At 35.1% G+C, this 22380-nt stretch overlaps 1 protein-coding gene across 8 annotated transcripts in view; it reads right to left on the bottom strand.

Annotated features, from left to right (window-relative positions):
• SLC4A10 (solute carrier family 4, sodium bicarbonate transporter, member 10) overlaps window positions 1-22380 on the bottom strand; it is a 225985-nt gene that overhangs the window by 79367 nt on the left and 124238 nt on the right. For 5 of the 8 annotated variants that reach the window (XM_005859367.2, XM_014534129.1, XM_005859369.2 and 2 more), the window contains exons 7-11: window positions 18985-19076; window positions 17939-18028; window positions 11901-12058; window positions 8449-8536; window positions 3156-3302 (exon numbers count right to left, since the gene is read on the bottom strand). In XM_005859367.2, the coding sequence (XP_005859429.1) occupies window positions 3156-3302; window positions 8449-8536; window positions 11901-12058; window positions 17939-18028; window positions 18985-19076 (575 nt within the window). The remainder of the gene's footprint in view (window positions 1-3155; window positions 3303-8448; window positions 8537-11900; window positions 12059-17938; window positions 18029-18984; window positions 19077-22380) is intronic. The other 3 variants (XM_014534131.1, XM_005859371.2, XM_014534130.1) reach the window with 1 other exon arrangement.

Genomic DNA, 22380 nt, shown 5'->3' with positions numbered 1-22380 from the left:
TTTCTTGCTCAATAGTGGCTTGACTTATATATCATAGATATAGAAAATTTCTATTCTTTCAGAAAGTTCTATTAGATATGTTGACATAGAATGTCAGTACAGAGAGGTTAGGGTATCTGCTCATGATCCTACAAATAAATAATAGCAGAACTGTCTTGATTCTTAACTCAATGTTCTTTCTACTACTTCCTCCAAATATCCAGAGTCCAATACATTCTGATTGCCTCCTAAAAATAATTTTAAGAATACAGAGCTCCCATGCTTCAACTTGCCTTAATAATATCATTACTCAAAGGCAAGGTGTTTTTAAAAATGCTTAACTTCAGTTTTAATGTTTGAAAAACTAACTGGCAATTTTTAAAAGAAAGAAAAATTATAATACTCTCAACAATAAAGGTTTTTTTAAAAAGTTCTAGAGACAGGTAGTGGTGATAGTTGTACAACAATGTGAAAATTCTTAATGCCACTTGAGCTGTACATTTAAGAAATGGTAAAACTTTCTGATATATACATTTTGGCATAATAAAGAAAAGGAGAGAAAAAAAGAAAAACTAATTGGTATCAAAAAGTGACTTTTAAAGTCTCTGTCTCAATGCATTTATGTTTTCACTAAATTTTCTAAATAACATCAATTAAAAAGATTAGTATTTCAGGAAACATTGTATCACCTTTTCTACTGTTGTAATGGCAAAGATATAAACAAGTACAAAAATAGGACAGTGTATAACCCTTAAAATTACTCCTTAAGCAACTTCTTTTATTTTCAGACTAACTGAAAATACGTGGCCGCAGTTATAGAATGACAAAATTGTAATTGCTGAGAAAAGAAAAGCAAATTATCTTTATTGTTATAAAATGACTTCAGATGAAAATACAGAAATGAGGCAGATGTCAGCTTATTTTCCTTGAATTGAGAGTTGGATTACGACGCCTTTTTTAAGCACTCATGTTTGAGTGGTATACCTGCTCACTTGTACATCTCTGGCTAACCGAAAGAACTTCTATGTCCAGGATTGGGCCAATTTGACCATCTGTTACTTCAACTAGTGTAGTCAAGTCAGACCAGCCTGGACTCCACAGGGACAAGAGCCCAAAACAAGGCTGACTAGATGACAACTGGGACAGCTGAAGGAGGCAGATTCAGTAAAAATAGAGGTGATACTATGAGGAGTAGGCTTAACAAACATTTGGTCACCACTCTCAACAAAGGCATGCCTACATTAAGAAAATGACCCCAAATAATGGCAACAGCCTTTGTTTCTATTTTTGTGGACTATCCTATCTAATAAAGAGGGAATATGCTAATCGACCCTTATGCTGTTGCAAAGATGGCAGCGCCCACAGCCAATAAGGAGGGAATATGCTAATTGAATGCCAAACCCTCAAAGATGGTGGTGCCCAGTTCCCTCAGACCCACTGGGGTGGCAGGCATGCTTGCCTCCAGAGACCCCTCAAAGATGGTGGCGCCCAGTTCCCTCAGCCCCACTGGGGTGGCAGACATGCTTGCCTCCAGAGACCCCCAGTCCCCTCAGCCCCCCAGCCACCCAGGGCTGGCCTGAGACACAGGCAAGCCTCGGATGGTGGCTCCCGAGGCACAGGCAAGCCTCAGATGGTGGCTGCCCAGGGCCGCCCTAGGCTCAGGTAACCAGGGATGGCTGAGGCTTGTGCTGCCGGCAGTGGCAACAGCAGAGGTGTGATGGGGCATCGCTTTCCCCTGATCGCCAGGTTGCCTACCACCCCTGAGGGCTCCCGGACTGTGAGAGGGGGCAGGCCTGGCTGAGGGACCCCCCCTCCAGTGCATGAATTTTCATGCACCGGGCCTCTAGTATACATATAATGAGTAAGTGGGCATTAACTTTTTATAGGCAGAATTTCTACAATTTTTATGTCACACATCCACACCAAGATAACATAAACATAAGAATTTCAATTAAAAATGTTTACCGATTAATATGATCAGCAGTAATAGGAAGTTTTCTATATAATAAAACTAAGCCATGCCTTTGAATTTTTTTAATACTTGCTAACTTCAGAGTGATGCATCAGAATACAGAAAGACAGTAAGGACTTTTTCTTAAGCTGTATTTTACATCTTTATTAAAAATTTAATTTTCCTCCAGTATAATATGTTTTGAGATGGGTCTAAAGTCTTTCCAGGGATATGGGACTGCTTGATTTAGCAATATATCATCAATACATCAAATTTCACAGTGAAGTGTGTTGCATACGATCATGGAAGACTTTCTAACTTCTTAAAGGTTAAATAGGTTCTGGTGCCAATTCCATGTGGAAGAAAGTGGGGATTCCCAACACCACCAAGCAATTCTCCAGACACCAGCTGGGTGTCCTACAATTCAACCCAATTTTGACACTATCTCCCCAGAGATAACATCAGATACCACAGGTTGAGGACTCAGTCCTGCAAGGCTGCCCCCTCACCCCAGCCCCTACTTCAGATACAAGTTGCAAGCCCAGGTTCCCAAGACCCTCTCCTTGGGTTTCAAGTAATTTGACAGAGTGGATCACAGAAAACTCAGAGAAACACTTAACTTACTAGACCACCAGTTTATTATAAAAGGATATAACTCAGGTCAGCCCAGGTTAGAGGTGCAAAGGGCAAGGTATGGGGAAAGGGCCAGAGGCGTCCATGGTCTCTTCTGGTTCACAACTCTCCTCAATCGCCATGTGTTCACCAACATTGAAGCTCTCTGAACCACATACTTTGGGGTTTTGAGGAAGCTTCATTACAGAGGCATGATTGATTACACCATTGGCCATTGGGGATTGAACTCAATCTCCAGCTCCTCTCCCCTCCCCGGAGGTGGGAGGGTGAAACTGAAAGTTCCAACCCTCTAAAAACATGGTTGGCATTGCTGGTAATCAGCCCCCCTCTTTAAGTGAGTTCCAAAACCCTCCCTCTCAACCTAACAAAAGACACTTTTGTTGCTCTCATGACAGGAAATTCTCAAGGTTTTAGGAGCTCCGTGCTAGAAACAGGAGAAATACCAAATATATATTTCTTATTATAGAGCACAATATCACAGAGGTTATAATTTAAATCATGTCAATCCTTGTGATAGGTTATACTATTTTGGTACATGTATTTAAAAGACAAAAAAGATAAGATTTTTAAGAGTATTTTCAAATATGCATACCTGAGAAGGAACATTTTTTGGAGGTTCTATACGAATGCTTGGATCCCATTCTCCAGGAGGGAGAACAGTAACCTGATCCAGAAATTCATCAATTCCTGATACCAAGTCATTTCGATCTTTAGCTTTGTAAGCAACATCATGAAATACCTATAAGAAGGAAAATAAATACCATTTATAGATTGTAAAAATTATAAAATATTAATGTGTTCAGTGTTTTCATTTCCCAGTTACCTCATATGAGATTATAGAATTTGAAAAAATTGATGTTTTTCATGTAAAATATTATAATTTAGTTTTATATATTTAGGCCCACAGAGATATATATTTTTCTTAGAATGCTAGAATGAATGTCAAAATTTCTGGAGGCTAGAATAAAAGGAAGGGGAAGGAGGATGGAAGGGATGGGACTAAAATTCTGCCACCCTGAAGCTGCTTTTGGGGGGATATTGACTTTAAGCTATTTATTAAGAAACAAATGATTCAATGAAACTTTTATTCTTCCCCCTTTCCTGCCCAAGAGATTCAGAGAGAGAAACTTGCTTCAGGAAGATCTTAGGATACCACCTTAGCCTATTTTGAATTAAGTATGGTGAACAAGAAGGCTTTAGCCAGGTGCCTATTAGCTAGATATCCCTGTGTCCCTTTGCTTTTGAGTCACCAAGCAAGGATTTTCTTGCCATGTGTGTTTCGGTATTCCTCAACTACCTGAGAATCTAATTCCCAGCTCTCCCCAAAAAATGTCTTAGACACCCAATGTTGCCTCATTGTCTTTGGAATTTTCATGCCTCTGTGAATTCCCTATGCCCATATAGTAAAATCTTAATCTCTCTTTTTTCATGAGTCTCTGTTAATTTGGTTATTAGCCCAGCCTAGAAGAACTTAGGAGGTGGGAAGAAAAGTATTAATATTTTTTAGTCCCACAGAAGGAAACTAATTAAGCTGGAATTAATGATTCAAGCTTGGCAAAGGTTATTTATATGTGGTAAATCAAACTTTCTAAAAGACCTCTTTGCTTAAAAATAGAGATGAAAATGTATAGACTAATTAAAAATTTTAGCAATATTTATACCTTGGCATATATGAACTAATTTAAAAGGTTAATTTTGTTACAATTATTAAAGAATAAGGTTATAAAATAGGATTTTATGATATATATCATATCTGTACGGTTTAGAAAGTATATTTCCATTTCAAGTATGAGCTACATTTACACACACACACACACACACACACACACACACACACACACACACTGTGGTAATCATTTAGGCTACTGACAGATACCACAGGTCTTCTAGACACAGAGCAGGATTGCAGTCCTTGTCTTCTTCAATATTAGAATTAGGGTGTTCTGTTTAGGTGTATATATGTCACTTTCTAATGGAAGTTTTGAGCACCAGTGTGTGATTTATCACATAGCCTTTTGTCTGCCATAGTGACCGAGAAAACACAGGTTGTGCTCCAGCTTCTATGGGCCTGAGTGACTATAATCAGCAGACTCTGCCAGTTTGTGATGGACACACAGCATGACAGAAATAAATCCTGGTTGGATTAAGCCACAGAGATTTTAGTTGGTTATTCCTGTAGCATGCCTAATCTCTTCTAACTAATACACAGAGGAATGGTATACTTAATATAATAAGTAGGTAAAATAAATGTGAAAAATTAATTTACCCTAAACATAATATAAATATTTCTGACACTGTTTTGCATTTTATATAATATGAAATGGAACAAATATTTGAGGTTTGAGACTATTGTATTATTCTTTATGCTATTATATATTACAGTAACCAAACATCCCAAAATTTACAGGAAAATTATACTTTCAAACATTCTATTCTATTTTTAGACCATTTATTTTAGCTTCTGGTTTGATGTTCTAAACTGCTGAAGTGACTCAAGATAAGGTATTGCTAAAATTACTAACACATTTAGTCTTTAATTTATTAAAAAACTTACTGAGTCTGTTTCTATTTTGTTCTTCAGATTCTACATATAAATCAAATCGTATATGTTTGTCTAACCACTGAACACCTGAAACTAATACAAAATGATACTGAATATAAACTATAATTGAAAAATTAAATTAAAATTAAAAGAAAACAACAATAACTTATGGACCTCTGACTGAGGGCCAGACACTATGCTAAGTCTGAAGATACAAAAGAAAAGACAGGAGTTCCCAGTACAGAGAGGAAAAACACAAATAGAGCTCAGCCAACAAATATTTATTTGAGCACCTGAAAATATCAAGGTACTAAAATGAATATATGGTAACTGCTCTCATGAAATTTACAGTTTGATCATGCAATCCAATTCACCATTTTCTGAACTTTATGAATCAACATCTTAAATTTTGTTCTTAATAAGTATAATTATTCAATAGCCTTCAAAAGAATTGGATAAGCAGAATAATTTTTCCCACCTTGGCTTTAAACAATAAAATATTACTTTTTCTTTTAAAAGTATTTAAATATTTTTATAGTCAATAATTATTGATAGTCAATGTACTATTTTAATTAATATGTCCTATTATCTCATCCTTTAGAGTAACTTTCTGACTTTCTGCTTCTCTATCCCACTGTTCAGAGAGTTACAAATTGCCCTAAAGCTAATCTCTAAAGTTTCAAGTCTAAATGATTCTTGTTTGAGCCTCCATTAGGTGGCTCATTAATAAAGGAAATAAATGAAAGTCCCTTCTCTGCTCTCACTCTAAATCTAAAATTTAAAAAACATGGATGTCTCTCTGTTATTCTGTATCCACTCGATTAAAAAGTTGGAAAATTACATCTTTCTATTGAGAAAATTTTGAATCCTAATCGGAAAAGGGGAGGTTTAGGAAGAGAGATACTTTGACTATGTATGGACCTCCCATAATGCAATATGCTCTTCTCATCATATAACATGGCCCATGCCCCATTGATATCTTAGTGTAATCCTAATGTCTTAGATGTGGAAACATAATATAACATGATATATATGTGCCCATGAAAGTGACAATATTTAAATTGTGGAATACAAATGACAGTATTATTTATTTGATAATACTGTAAAAATTGCTAAATATTAATCAATATGGAAATACTAAAAGCAAAGTTACTGTGAGTGTTATCTCATAAAGAATTCTACTAGAGCAGGTTTAGGTTCTCATGAAGCCCTTTTTTCACTTTCTGTCTTCTCCCAGATTTCTTCAATAAAATGTTACTCATTGTAGTGGATGGAATAGTGTCCTCTCAATATATATGTCCACCTGAACCTCAGAATGTGACCCTATCCTGTATAATAAAAGCTTAATATGCAAATTGTCCCCTTGACCTAGAGTTTGACTGGGAGTTCAACCGCTCGCTATGACGTGTGCTGACCACCAGGGGGCAGCATGGAACATGGAGGGTGTCGGCAGCAGACAGCAGTGGAGGCACTGCTGCCCCGATGGGCCCCAATGAGAGCGGGACCATGGTGGAATGGTGGAGCAGGTGAGTGGGCGGCACCAGGCCAAGGCGGGTGCAAGTGGGGCCCTATCGCCCCAGGAATTGCCCCACAGATGGTGACCAGCAGCAGCGGTGGGGAGTGGGGCCACTATGGGAGCCCAATGACTCAGGTGGAGGGTGGTGCATGGGGTCCTGGGGGCCCAGGTGCTGCCCAGGGCCCAGAGGTCAGCTGGGACCTGCCCTCCATGCCAGACACTTGCTTTTCAATCACCGGCCAGGCCTAGGGACCACACCTGTGCAAAAATTTCATGCACCAGGCCTCTAGTTTGAAATAAGGGTCTTTGCAGATATAATTAAGGTAAGAATCTCAACATGAGGTCATCCTGGATTAGACTGGCTCTAAATCCAATGAGTGTCTTTATAAGAGACAGAATAGTAGATGACACACAGAGAGAAGGCCATGTGAAGATGGAGGCAAAGACTGGAATTTCACTGCCACAAGCTGTGAAATACCATGAGCTACGAGAAGCAAGAAAGACATGGAAAGATCTCCTTCAAAGCCTTCAGGGAGTGTGGCCCTGCTGATACTTAGACTTTAGACTTCTGGCCCCACAATATATGAGAAAATACATTACTCTTATTTTAAACACCTAGTTTGTGTAATTTTTTATGGCATCCATAGAAACTAGTATACTCAATAAGTTGTTCTTTTTTTTCTGAAACTGATTTAAAAACAACAACAATTGATATAAAACCATAAAACATAATTTTGACAGATGTAATAGAATAATTTCTATCAAACCCCAAATACAAGTTTAAATCTTCAGATTTTGTAAGGCTAGTTAAAGTTATAGCCAATGTTAATTTGCTCTTTTTTAAAGTATCTGAAGCCATAAATTCAGTAAATACATCATTAAATTATTTAGACAAGATTCTAATTTTGTATAGTCCCATTTGTTATTTACTACTGAATTTTGAATTTATACTCCTTCAGTGATCTTTCGCATCTGTTCTTTTTTAATAAGAAGAACAATAAAATAATAAAAATAGATTTCCATAAAGTGTTGGGGAATACAAGAACCCAGTTAAACAATGTTACATCTTGTGCTCTTGTTTTCATGATCTTACATTTTTGAGATATACACTTCTTTGTGAAGCTGATGAAAGCTTTTTTCAGTCCAAAAAAATCTACATACAAATTTCTTACACAGAAAAATGTATGTGTTGTATCAGAGGGATCACAGGCCCATTTAAAACCATCTATAGTTCTAATGGTTCAAACACTCTCAGATTAAGAAAAACTATATACAGGCCATTGTAAAAAAAAGTTTATAGATGTTGCATGGTTTTTATTATCATGTATACTATTCAGATAAACTTTCATTGGTTTTTCTTGAGACCTTAAAATTATTTTGCCTACTCCCTATGTTTCATGCAACTCTGAACATACTAACAGCCAATGAAGTGTACTCTTCAAATGGGTGAATTGTGTACCATGTGACTTTTATCTCAATTAAGTTAACATTTTTTTAAAAATCACTTTGCCCAAAACAAGATTTGCAATGATAGTAATAATGTTGCTTGCTCTGAAAACACATATAATGTAAGGGGAATATTAATAATATATTCTAAATGTCACTAACAAATTATTTTTAGAATATGAAGTTTTAAAGCATTATATTTATGTGTGTGAACTTATTACCCCTTTTAGGAAAACTTCTCCAAAGGAAATTTTACAGTGAAAACAGAAGAAGGGGGAGTCAATACAGAGAAATCTAAGTCACAGTAAATTGTGATGATACAGGAACCCCAAAAGTTACTAGTAGTGGCCAAAAATGTTCCAAATGAACTTGAATAAATACCTCATCTGTCATTAGGGTTGCAATTGATCTGCCAATCTCATGGTACTGTTGACCCTTTCCCAGGGGTCCCAGCAGGATGAACAAAAATCTGTAATTAAGAAGAAAATAAAACAAATGTTTTATAGTAGAAATATAAAAATTATTTTAGTAGTACAGAATCACTCATCTCAAAGGAATTACTGAATATAGGGATTTCCATGTAAAATACTCTGTATTTTTTCACAGTTCATTATTATGTTGAAACATTTTATAATGCTTGTCTCTTATGCTTAAGATTCTTAAGCATTGGGAATCTGTGGTTATTTTTATTTCAGTGTTTCTCCCATTTTGTTGCTGGTAGCGCCTACACAGTTGTTAGTGAGAATTTTGAGGATTCTATAATTCTTAAGGTGACGAAAGTAAAATCTGATTAAAACGTTATGAATTGGCCCGGCAGGCGTGGCTCAGTGGTTGAGCATTGACCTATGAACCAGGAGGTCATGGTCTTATACCCAGTCAGGGCACATGCCCAGGTTGCAGGCTTAATCCCCAGTTGGGGGGGGGGGTGCAGGAGGCAGCTGATCAATGATTCTCTTTCATCATTGATGTTTTTATCTCTTTCTCCCTCTCTCCTGTCCTCTCTGAAATCAATAAAAATATATTTTTTAAAATTTTGAATTGTAAAAAAATTCACTAATAAGCAAATTGTAGAACTAGATAAAAGGGGGGAAAGGTAATACAGTTGTATAAACAAATAAAGAACATATGGTAAAAAAAACAATAGGTACATATAAAATGTACATCAAATAGAAAAAAAAGCTATCAAAGACCAGTTAGACAGAAAAAGTGGGGCATTAAAGATATTAATTTCAATGCTGGAGGAATAAAAATACCAGTTGAACTGTGATATTCCATATAAATAGGCAAACTCATGATCACAACTGGAGTTTTTTAAAGAAATCAATACATGCTCTGACTTCGCAGGATGGTCAATGCTACAGGGAAAAGGTCAGTGCTGCAGGGAAATTGTGAAAATTTTTAAATGCCCTATATTCTGCAATATAACTCTACAGCATTCATTTGTTAAATGATTTATGCTCTTCAGTATGAAGGTCTAATGGCTTTGTAAAGTATACAAAAATAGGTACTATAATTCTACCCTTCATTTACTTATAAACATTAGCGATTATACATGTTTTTACATGAGGCATATGTTACACAGTCCTATGTGGTCTGACATTAAGTTTTTGTTTCAGTTGAAACCGAGTCCAAGTCAATATCTACCATACAGAAATGTCTACTATACATTTAAAACAGGAATAGTTTAATGTGGCAGCAGAAGCTTTATCAACTATAATGCTTTTAAGAAATTTCTTAACCTGTGTACATGTTGCTATTTTTCAGGTTTTCATTTCATGGGCTATTTATAAATTCCTAAAAGATTATTTTCTGACATTTTTACTGTGATGCTGGTATAGTCATGGTGTCTTAAGAAAGGATAATTAGGACCCTCGATGGTTATTCTATTTGTTTAACTACTCTTCTACTTTTCACCTTTCCTAGCTAATCAAGTTTTTTTAACCTCTCCCTTTACAGTGGCTCTACCATGCCCCTAATTTTTCCTCCATTGTTCTCTACACATATTTTGCTATGTCAGTATGAAATGAGGTCACCTAAATCTTGACAGTTTTCAAAGTGAGGGTACATAACCCCATTATGTCTTTACTCCTGGGAATTTTTCTTTTCTTTCATTTGAAAGACAAGAACTCTCATGGTCATAAACAGCCATCATTTACTAAGAGTTCATCAGACACTATCTTAAATGGTGGAACAAGAATGCATGGCTTGGAAGACTAATAAAGAATGTTAAACTACTAAAATAATACTTCTGCATTTAGTAAGTTTGACATCTTAAATGTAAATCCCAAATTACCAGAAATTCTGAATAGGTTACAGAACAGCTGTGTAGAAAAATTGGCCTTAATTATATAGTCATATGCCACTTTAACAGCCGCAGTTCATCGTCCTCCTTTTTAAATAAAAGTAGGTATATACAAAAGTCTCAATAGCCCTCCAAAAGGATGAACTTCTTTCCGTAACCTGAATGGTAACCAGGTTCCTTCCTTAAACCAGAGTCAGGCACAGGTACTCAAACACTGAATCCCATTCCAGCTACTTGAGCTCTTCCAAAATGAGGTCTCTCCTGACTAAACTGTTCCATATCTGGGGATGTCTTAGCCATAATCAAAACACAGAGTGATGTAATCTAATGTAAAGGCCAAAGGTTCATAGAGGAAATGTTCTACAAACCACAGCATCTGTGCCTTACATCATCTTAACCTGGCCGAGGCATTCAATGCCTGGAAGAGAAGGCATACTACAGCATCTGAAACAGAGCATGACATGATCAGCCCCAGTCATTTGAAGGATGGGGCCACAGAGAGATATGAAAATAGGATCAGAGTGAAAGGCTGTCTTTATATGGAAATTACCTTTGATGGAGGAAAAGGTAAGAAAACAAAGTCCCTGGGTGAATTGCTAGGAACCTAATGTGCTAAAGTCAACTATTTTTTCTGCATATTTTTGCCTATGGATAGTCTTATATCCATAAAATATAAATATATTATAAACAATTATAATTCAGTTTATACTATCCCTAAATTGTTAGTTTTATGCATAGTTCAAAGAGAAACAAGTTCATATAATCATATTAAATTTGTGCTTTTGATTTTGATTCAACCACAGCACCATGATGCATCTATCAATGATTCCTCAGGCTCTACGTATGGGAAGTACACTGTGCCTAAAATTAAAACATACAGTACATTAAATACACAAGGGGCTATCTTAATGATGCCACTTACATGTACTTTAAAGGCCTACTTATTCAAGCATTAACCAAGCTTGAAAACTGATTTTTTTTTTTTTAGTTTGACCACACTCATATACAGGATCCTCGATAGCCCAAGAAAGCATTTATATAGTGGTATAGATCAGGGTATTTAGAGAAGAGGAACATGCCTAAAAGAAAACATAAAAGTTTGAGAGAAAGGAGGAAAGAACAGAATAATTTTTTAAAATATTTTTTATTTATTTCAGAGAGAAAGGGAGAGGGAGAGAGAGAAGAAACATCAATGATGAGAGACAATCATTGATTGGCTGTCTCCTGCACACCCCCTTCTGGGAATCGAGCCTGCAACCTGGGCATGTGGCCTTGACTGGAATCGACCTGGGACCCTCCAGTCTGCAGGCCAATGCTCTATCCATGGAGCCAAACCAGCTAGGCTAGGGCAAGAACAGAATAATTTTTAAAGGACTTTTCCCCCTTCTCCACAAGCAAGAAGAAACAACAGTTTTGTGGATTCGTTTCTAGAAAAAAACTCTCAGAGTAAATTATATTTACTCTTTGTTTTTTACCCCACAAGAAAAAAATGGTTTAAGAAAAATGCAAAAGATGCTGTTATACTTTTTACCTGCTTGGGATCGGGACTTCAGCCAGTCCTTGAAGCAATACAGCTGGAGACAGCCTGACGAAAGCAACCACAGTTCGATCCAGAAACTCCAGCTCCCCAACTAGGATGTTTGAGGCCTCAGCCCCTGGAGGGATCTTTTTCATAAAATGTAGATCAACCTGCAAGCATCACAGAGCAAAATAAGATAAATCAAAATGGAGAAAAATCGCTAAATTACATCCTAGCACAGTGCCTCACATATTGTAATTCATCAATAAATACTGTATCATTTGAATAAATATAGCTTATATATGTATATAGTTTAAACACATTTTTAAATAGTTAAGGTCTGTTGCCCTTTAGAAATAACTTTTTTTCTTTACTGTGTATTTTTCTAACTTGTCATCAATAAACTGAATATTCTAGTTTCTCTATTCAATATCTTTAAGAGAAACTTCTTCAGTATCAGCAATCTTGAAATATTCAGGGAGAAAAGAGCATGTGCTCAATTAAATCACGCTTGAGTCATGATTTAATTCACATTTTCCAATAGATTTAAATATTTTTAGATTGCATCATCTAAATTTTGTGCATAATACCTTTTAATTAATACTCAAAATACGCCTATTTCAAAAGAAATATAAACATGTTTCTCCTTACAGTGTTAATTATGACTTTAGTCTTCACCTTTATTCTATATCCTTCACATTCTATACTTAGCCTGATCATTCTTCAATTTTAATTTCTCATCAGAGAATTTAGATATGGCAGAGGAAAAAAAAAACAAGAATATAAATATTAACATCTGGGGTGGCTGAAGAGCCATAGTTGAACTTCTGATATGAGATGTCTGTGATTGAAATGAATGCACACAACACAAAAGTGATCATTAACAAGAAGAAATGCTTAAAGGGTGAAGTCTGAGAAATGACTGTAAACTGTTTGTAAACTGTTCTTAAGAGTAAATGTTCATTTTTATGTGCAGGGCCTCAATGCAAACCAAGCAGTGATTTTAAAGTCGATTTTGCAAGGCCTGTTTCTTGTTTCTAATTCATTTGAGTTGCTTTTTATGGAAATCACTTTATAGGGAGAATAAGATTTTTATCTGCTCTAGTAATTGGTTTTATGCTCTGTGTCAATTAAATGGAGGCCAAAGATCAAAGTGGGAATAGCCAAGAGAGAGAAAAGAGTTCTGGCAAATATAGGTGAGGCAGAGATTTTTTTAAGGGGCCAGACAGTTCTTTTACAAGTGTAATGATATGAGAATAGCTTTGCCAAGAAATTTAAAATGAAAAATATTAGAACTTTTAGGAGTACCTTAGAAAGTCTATAGCCAGACTTTAGTGACTACATTACATATGTTGCTTTCTGAAATCAAGACCTCAGCATAGCTTTTTAGAAAGTTTATAACTACTTCATTTATCAGTAAAACAAAGGTGACACAAAACATAAAACTCATTATATGGAGTATATACTTTATCCTAAGGATTAAATATAAAAATAATCTGCAATACTCCACTAAAAATATCAACTAGAACCAATGTTCTACTTTAAAGAAAAAAATAATTTAGTAAAGCAAAAGTGCCTATAAAATTATAACAAATATTAAAAATTCTAAAGTTTTAACCTATAAATATATTTCCAAATATACATTTATAAACTCATAAACCATACACATTGGGATATTATATGGTAAATATTTTATTTTACAGAAGCTAACCTTTTAATTTATAGGCAAAAATTATTTATTTACCTTATTCTTAGAAAGTTGAATTTCATGAAAAGTATTATCATATTTTTGTATTTGTCTATCTGGGAGATTGCATACATTGAAAATGCTTTCAATTACTAATGCTTTATAATTTCACTATAAAGCATAAATTCTAGGGGAATAAAAGATTACCTATACACTATTAACCCAAAGTCTTTCATAGCCTAAAAGAGTAAACAATTAAATTCCCCCTCCTAATGGAAATAATAACTATACAATGTTAATACTCTAGAAAAAAATTTAAAATAAAAAATAGCTTTTTAAGAAATTCTGTAATTGATAAACAATATGGGTCATATTGATAATACCTGTCATAACTTTAATGAAAAGTCTAAATTCCAACTGAAAAACTTTTGATAAGCTCATTTGTTGTCTGAAAAATGCCATAGTCTTAACTATTGAAGTCTGTGCCTCAGGCAGGTGGAAATTATACAAATAACTGCTTTAAGATGCAATTTAATTGAATCAAGAAGTACACAGTATGCTAAAATGGCTTAATTATATAAAAGGAAATATATGGTCCTTACACATGATTTTATTTTTGCATTACATAATACCTAATATATTAGTTGATACCTGTAATTTAGGAAGAACATTAAATATACAGACTTTTATTTCAGAATTAAAAAATTTATTTCTTGATTTCAAACATAATAAGTTATAGTTAAATAATATATATCTGGAGTAGCCATTATATTATACTCATTACATTATATTATTCTTTATTTAAATGTTTTTATTGACTTTAGAGAGAGAGGATGGGAGAGAGATAAACATCGATGTGACAGAGAAACATTGATCAGTTCCCTCCCGGACACACCCCAACCTGGGATCGAACCCACAACTTGGGTATGAGCCATACCGGCCAGGGCCATTATATTATTTTTTAAATTTTTTTAAATTTCTTTTAATCTTTATTGTTTAAAGTATTTCATATATCCCTGTTTTTTCCCCATTGGCTCCTTATAGCCCCATCCCCACCCCCCATTATATTATTCTTGAAGTAGTTATACTAGTATATTTGAGGGAGTATTAGATTTATAATTTCTAATTGTTATTCTATTGCAATTATATATTATATTATTCTTGAGGGCACCCCTATATTTTTGTATTTGTGTTAATATACTATAATTCATTAAAAAAAACCTCATTTTGGCAATATAACTAACTACCTAACTACTATAACAAAAGGTCACATTTAAGGACGACAATTTAACCTGTAATAAAATTACAACTGCCTAAAACACCTCTGAGAAAGAAACTAGATTAAATACATCTCTAAGACAATCCTCAAGTTGACTAAAAACACTTGGAGTGAACATTTAAAAATCCTGGATTTTCAGTTCTTCTGAATAGGATCTTGAAGAAATCAAGAATTTCTTCTCTTATGAATCAGGATTTACACCCTGTTTTTAAGTTCTCCAGACCTTTTTGCTAAGAAGAGATAGATGCTTCATTCTGGGCATTTGGTGCATAAGCTGTAGGTGAGAAACAGTTATATTTCTAAGGAACAAGGTTAGACAGATCATGGTGGAACTGGAAGTGTGGTCAAGCTACACACTGATATGTGAAGGAAATACAGATGGGACTTTAGGGGAAAGTTTAAGTCTTAAGTGCACTACATGAAGTACAATAAAAGTAACAGGGATTCTCTGGGGGAAATGGCACTGTGACACTAACCAACCAGAGATCTTGAGCAGCTCTCTTAATCTCTCTGGGATACAGCTTTCTCACCTTCTAAATGAGAAGATTTCTGAGTTTTCCTGGAATTCAATGATTTAATCATCTAACTCTTAAGATTATGTTTCACATACTAAAGATAGATGCAGAAGAAAGTTATTTCTCTAGAAAATAATGTCAATGTTTTTTTCAGTCATGTATATATATAAAAGCCTAAGCAACCAGCCAAAAATTCAACCATCTGACTGGTAGCTATGACGCGCACTGACCACCAGGGGGCAGACGCTCAACGCAGGAGCTGCTGAGCTGTGGTGACTTGGCAGCTGCAGTTCTCAGGTGATGCACCCAGAACCAGAGAGGAGGGAGTCTGATTCTGGGGTGCATCACCCAAGAACTGCCCTTTCACAATCTGGGACCCCTCGGGAGATGTTGGAGAGCCAATTTCAGCCCAATACCCACAGGCCAGGCCAAGGGACCCCACCGGTGCATGAATTCATGTACTGGGCCTCTAGCCCATTGGCTCCCTACTTTGGGTCTGGCTCCCCACCAGACCTCTAGCCCATTGCAGAGGTTGTGGGTCTGGCCCATACAGACACTTTTCAATTCAATTAGCTAAATGATGAGGCATGCAGGACCTACTGGCGCCCGCACTGGCCCATCCAGTTAATATTGATTTTCAGTGGAGGCAGATAATTTTCTGCTACCACTCTCGGCTGGGAAACCAGCCGCAGCTTCCCTCCTTCCAGGAGGGACAGTAGTGCCAACAGCCAACCTCCTCCAGAGAGGGAAGGAGGTGAAGGAGCAGCTCAGGTAGGAAGAAGGAGGTTCCCGCTGCTACAGGACTCCACCTGGGTGGAAGGGTCTGGGTGGGAGCCTGACATTGAGCAGGGTCCTGCCCTAGGCCGACTAGATTCCAGGCTAAGTAAATCCTGTTTGCTAAATAATTGCATTTTGCAGCTAAATGCCCACAAGTCGTCAGTTACCACCAAACTTAGGGTAAAGTGAGATGAAAGAAGTGAGACAGATACAGAGAGAAAGTCACATAATATTGGGAGAAGAGAGGAGGGAGCCCAATTCTGGGGTGCGTTACCTGAGAACCGCCCTCTCACAATCCGGGACCCCTCAGGGAATGTTGGAGAGCCAGTTTGACCCCACCGGTGCACGAATCTGTGCACCAGGCCTCTAGTTTGAAATAAAAGAAATGCCACCAACATTTGGGAAATACTAAAATATCCACCCTCTACATGTCAATTTAAGAAATGGAGACATAGAGTGTTTTGACACATCTGCTTTTTAAAATATTATAGGAAGCAACAACCTGACAACTTAGATTATATTCAAAAACATCCCTTAAATTAGGAAGTTTGATGGGCCTATCCATTGGAAGGGTTAAAAAATGTAGATTGAATAGATAGAATATAGGATTAAGTCACATGAAATGAATAGACTTTTTTACCCTTAACACCTCAAAATTCTACTGGGGTTTGGAATCTACATATTAAAATTGAAAATATTTAAATGGACAATGCCTGCTATATTCCCAGCACTCTGCCAGGCTCTCTCTATATTATTTTACTTTTACATTATTATACATAGTATTCTTATTCTTATTTTACAAACAAGAAAGCTGAAGTTCAGAGAACTCCTTTAAGATCAGATAGTTTATAAACACTAGAGTTAGGATTCCAGATCTCACGCTCTTTGTAAGAAGCCATGTTCTTTCCAAGGTGTCATGCTGGGGATGAGAGACTAAGGAATATAGAAGGTGAGCACTGAATAGAGGGCTCTAGAAATTTAACTTGCCTATTAAAAGATGCAATGGACAAGTGATTGGAAATATAATAAGAAGAAAGGGATTAAAGGACAGAAAATCTATTTTTCACTCTCCTGTAGTTCTAATTGTTTGGGGGGACCTGAGGATAAGACTAGTCTCCACTTGACAAAAGTCATTTTCTTTCAAATGTGAAGCATTTTCAAGGCTGCCAAAGATAGGTCAGACAACTAAAAGCAAAATGGTATGGAAATATAAAATTCAGCTTGAAAGGATTATATCCTTTTAAAAAAAGTTAAAAGGTAATTTAGTTGAAAGGATAAAATTGATGATTATTATTTTTGAGAATGTTAAATATGCCCATGTTATACTGTTAAGGCCTGCATAAATAAATAAGCAATTTCTTATGTCAGTGCATTTATTTATTTATTTATTTATTTATTTATTTATTTCCTCACCCAAATATGTTTTATTAATTTTTTGAGGGGGGGTGGGGGGACATCGATCGGTTGCCTCCCATATGTGCCCTGACCATAATCAAACCCGCAACCTGTTGGCATACAGGATGACACTCGAGTAAACTGAGCCACCCATTCAGGGCTGCCATTGCTTTTAAGATAATGTTTCAAATGAAGAATATCAGCAATTAAATGTATGGCAGTTTGCAACAATTTTATTCCAACTTGCAGATGAATGAAGATGTAATGCTTTGAAAAGATAGTTTTGGGAACGGCAAATGGATTACATTTGAACTGGCTTAATGTTTGAATCACATGCCTCCATACAGTGAAATGAGCTTCGAATCATCGCGGAAACATAGCCCGAGTATGCCCTCACCTCTCTCTCTTGCTGGTGTGGAGGTCCTTTTTCATGCCTGTGTTTCATCCCACAGGGACTAGTATGCCCCTTTTGCTGGCCTCCCAGTCCCTGCACGCATAATTAACAGACTTAAACTCGTACACAGCGCTTCCACCGAGACTCCGCCAGGCACCAGAGGGAGAGCATGCACATGACTAGACCCAGACCACTTAGGCATTAGCGGAGGGATTCTGAAACAGCAACGGGGAGCTGATTGCTATTACTTTTTTCACAACTTTACTGGTGCCTCCCATCCCCATCGCCTCCCACTGTTATAATCATTGCCAGTGCTACAGACTTCATGGGGGGAAACCACACACACACACACACACACACACTGAGTTACTGCTGTTTCAGCCACTCAGATAAAGAGAATGGTTGACCCTCTTTATTTTTGGTCAGTATTGAGACTCCTCGTTGCCGTTTAAGTGCTAGTTTGCCATAGCCCAAGATAGTACATGCACAATGTCAGGAATTTGCTGACTAAAATCACATTATTTTCACAGACTCATTATCTTCTTAGAATAATTTAAGTAATAATTTAAGATTGCATTTGAATTGGCTCCAATTAGCTGTATCCCTCAACAGTCCATCTTTATTATGTTTTCATTGGAAACCTTGCTCAGTCCCACCGTATTCTAGTGCTTTCTTACACTAATGCCTTTCTCTGAATTACTACAATGAAATTTTATATTTTTTGTTTTTCCTTAAATAAAGGAAAAATAACTTTGAAAAAACAGCAGAAATTTAAATAATAAACTTCTGTGAATTTCTCTGTGAAGTCCAGTTATTCTTTTTACTGGAAGGGATACTTTATACCAAGTGGCTCAAACCTAAAAACACTATGCTCACAATGTACACATTTGGTCTCGTGAATAAGTAAAATGCTACATATGAAATTGAACGCCAACACTATAACAACATTCAGTTCTGGCTAAATAACAAAAAATGTGCATGCAAAAATTATGTAGTAATTTCTAGTAATAATTCAGCAACTTACTAAAATGAAAGGGAGAAAAGCTTACCTTGCTAAAGTCAACTGTGCTGTTTTCTCTGCTCACGTCATTTTTATTTTCAACACAGGCTGGAGCAGACTGTGGAGAAACAACCTGACCTGCTAAAAGAGATTGTTATTATAGAATACAAACAATTACTTACATACTTCCAGACATACTGAGTGAAATATGAATTAAACTAGACTAATATAGTTTCTTAATGAGTTTATGAAGTAAGCATGAAGGTTCAATATAAATAGAACTCTATCAATAGTCTTATTTATCAGTTACAGAAAGAAATGGGAGAATTTAGTCAAGAAAATGTAAACCAAATTCCCAGGTTAAAACTCTGTAACTAAATAGTTATTCCTTATGAAGAAAGATCACCTATGAAAATATTAAAAAGTAATCATGGTTTTGAAACATCATTGATTTTTACATTTTATCCAAAACTGACGATATATATATTTTAAAACAATAAGGTAGACATCTATTATGATTTAAGCCCAGACTAAAGAATTTAAAATGTATAGTTTTTTAAAAGGGTGAATATTTCTCTGAAAAGCACACAGCATACATATAGCTTCTATTGCATCTGAAAGAACAAACTAATGAGAAAAAAATTCTTTGACAACTTTCAGAGATTTCTATATGAGAGTGTTCATACAGTACAAACACTGTGATTATAATTGTATGCTTGTCACTATTCGATTGCATAAGCATACTGATATTGGTCTGCAGAGAAATGATCAATAGATTTGAATCATATCGTTTCCATTAACACTAACCAGGAACTTAATTATTTTGTCATCCTTCCCAAATTATAGTGAAGATTATGACATTAGTTAAGTGGACAGCAGATCTGGGAACATGACAATGGCTAGCAAATGGTAATTAAATTCCATTATCCACTAATTATGAAACATTTTTTAATTAAAACTTATCTATAAGCTCTCCATGTTTAGCAATTCAATGGTAAAAATTAAAGAGGTCTGCATGATTTCACATGTATCTTCTTCCTAACGTCTCTCCATACTTATTTGTTACTTTTGTTGTGAAATGAGTGATGACAACCAAGCTTTAAAGCCTTGACCATATTTATAATAACTTACTTCAAACTACTGCTCCTATTCTCATTAGTCTTATATGTTGGGAATACACTCTCTTGTGTCCGCCTACTTCTTCTCTCTACCTACCTAAATCCCAACTTTATTCAAATTCACCTGCAGTTTCATCTCCAGTCACTGCAGTTCGTACTCATCTAAATGCCTCTAAACTACTAGTACATATACAAATAAAACCTTTCCTATAAATTCTCACCTGAAATCCCACTTCTTCTTCACTACCCAGAAATTACCAGGTGTGATTTAAGACACTTATAACTTACTTTCAAATATTACTCGAATTTTGCCCTGTGCACTATTAAGCCTCTCAAATGGGCCATTTACTAATAGATACAATTTTTTATGTTTTAAAATTGTTATATTTCCAGAAAGTAATGGGCTTAAGATTCTTCTAGAACTGAAATAGTTTTTTGCTTTCACTAAACAAAGTAAAATAATACATTTGGTGAAGATTTTAATATGATTTTTAAAGCAAATGTGCCTCAAACCATGTACACAAATTCTGATTTTAGCATATTCCAAGACACATATATAATTTTGGAGAAATAATAGACTTAAGCAACATCAATTATTTTCATTCTCCCATTTCTAACTGCAATGTGCAGCTATGACTGTGAACTGTTCATTAGCAGCCATTTAATTTATCATTCTCAAAATAATAACTGCAATTTAAAAAACCTTTTACATAATGCATTTGTGCTAACAGATGTCTTCAATCACCAGTTTCACATCATTTCTCCATATTTTCATGAGTTAGAACATTAGATATATTTAAACCTAAATTTACTGAATGTTCTATAAAATTGAGTGGTGAAATTCAAAGCTTAAAAAATTAAATAAACATATATCTTCTTATAATAATTTATTTAATGTGGTATAAAATACATGGAAGAACAATCATTTAATTCAATCAGCAAGAAACACACAAAAAGAAAGTTAATCAAATGTAAAGTAATCAGCTTTGAAGAAATTTAATTGTATAGAAAATATGCTATAATTTAAAATTGAATAGCCTATGTTTTCATTATATACTTTAAAAGTAGAACATTTCACAAATTACTTTCAGCTCACATGGCATTTGTATTTTATCTTGTAAATATTAATGTATTTTGAGATTTATTGTTCTATCATATTTTTGTTATAAGATGATGAAAATTCCACAAAATATTACCTCATAAAGCTGATAATCAGGATGGTATTTGAAAACGATTTCTTATAAATATTTTAAGGATATGGATAATGACCTAGTGGAGAGTATTTAATTAGCAGGAGACATACTAGATGTTAGCAATTTCCTTGCTAGTTCTGGATTTTAGATATGGACATAGAATATATGCTAATACAGGAAAAAGAGCTTAAAAACTGCCTGGCCAGCATGGCTCAGTGATTGACTGTAAGCCTATGAACCAGGAGGTCGCAGTTTGACTCCTGGTCAGGGCACATACCCAGGTTGTGGGCTCGCTCCCAAGTGTATTCAGGAGGCAGCCAATCAATGATTCTCTCTCATCATTTATATTTTTTTTAATTGTTTTATTGCTTAAAGTATTACAAAAAGTATTACATATGTCTCCTTTTTTCCCCGCCCTTGACAATCCCCTGGCCATCATTTATATTTTTATCTCCCTCTCTCTTTTCCTCTCTGAAATAAATAAAAATACATTTAAAAAATAATAATAAAAGCTTAAAAACTACCAGCCTAGGAATATAAACTACAAATTTGGTATCTCTTATATTTCAGCAGTAACAGTTAACAGTAGTAAATATTAGTAGTTACATGTGTTTAATAACAAATGTCATATACCAAATATGTTGCAAAGTTTAAAGAGTACTACAAAGCTTATTTATTAATATATACATTAATTTGTTAACATGAGACAATATACATTGAATTTATATATCTTCAAGCAGTATCTGAAAACTTAGCAGGATAGAGAAAAATATATGGGTAATATTATTTTAAAATTAAACAAGTTTGGTTTGTGTTATTTTGAAAAAATACTAGCCTTTAAATAATGCTTAAAATTTTATTTGCTCTCTATCAAACTAAAATGTACACATGAATTATAGCCTATTGAACTACTGGAAATCTCATAAATTAATTTCTATAATTTTTTATCAACTATAATCTTTATTTGTCTAAGCACTAATTTCTTTAGTTTACTTCAATTATCACTGCCTTTCAAGAGGCAATGGGCTTGAATTTCAAAATGACTTTCATTAACTCAAATATTATATAAGAAGAATCAGTAAATTTAGGTTTTAAAAGAGCATCCCTTATTTTCTCGCTAATGTCTAAAACAAT

The sequence above is a fragment of the Myotis brandtii genome, unplaced genomic scaffold (assembly GCF_000412655.1).
Source record: "Myotis brandtii unplaced genomic scaffold, ASM41265v1 scaffold125, whole genome shotgun sequence".
NCBI classification, from domain to species: Eukaryota; Metazoa; Chordata; class Mammalia; order Chiroptera; family Vespertilionidae; genus Myotis; species Myotis brandtii.
This window is presented reverse-complemented; position numbering and strand designations above follow the sequence as displayed.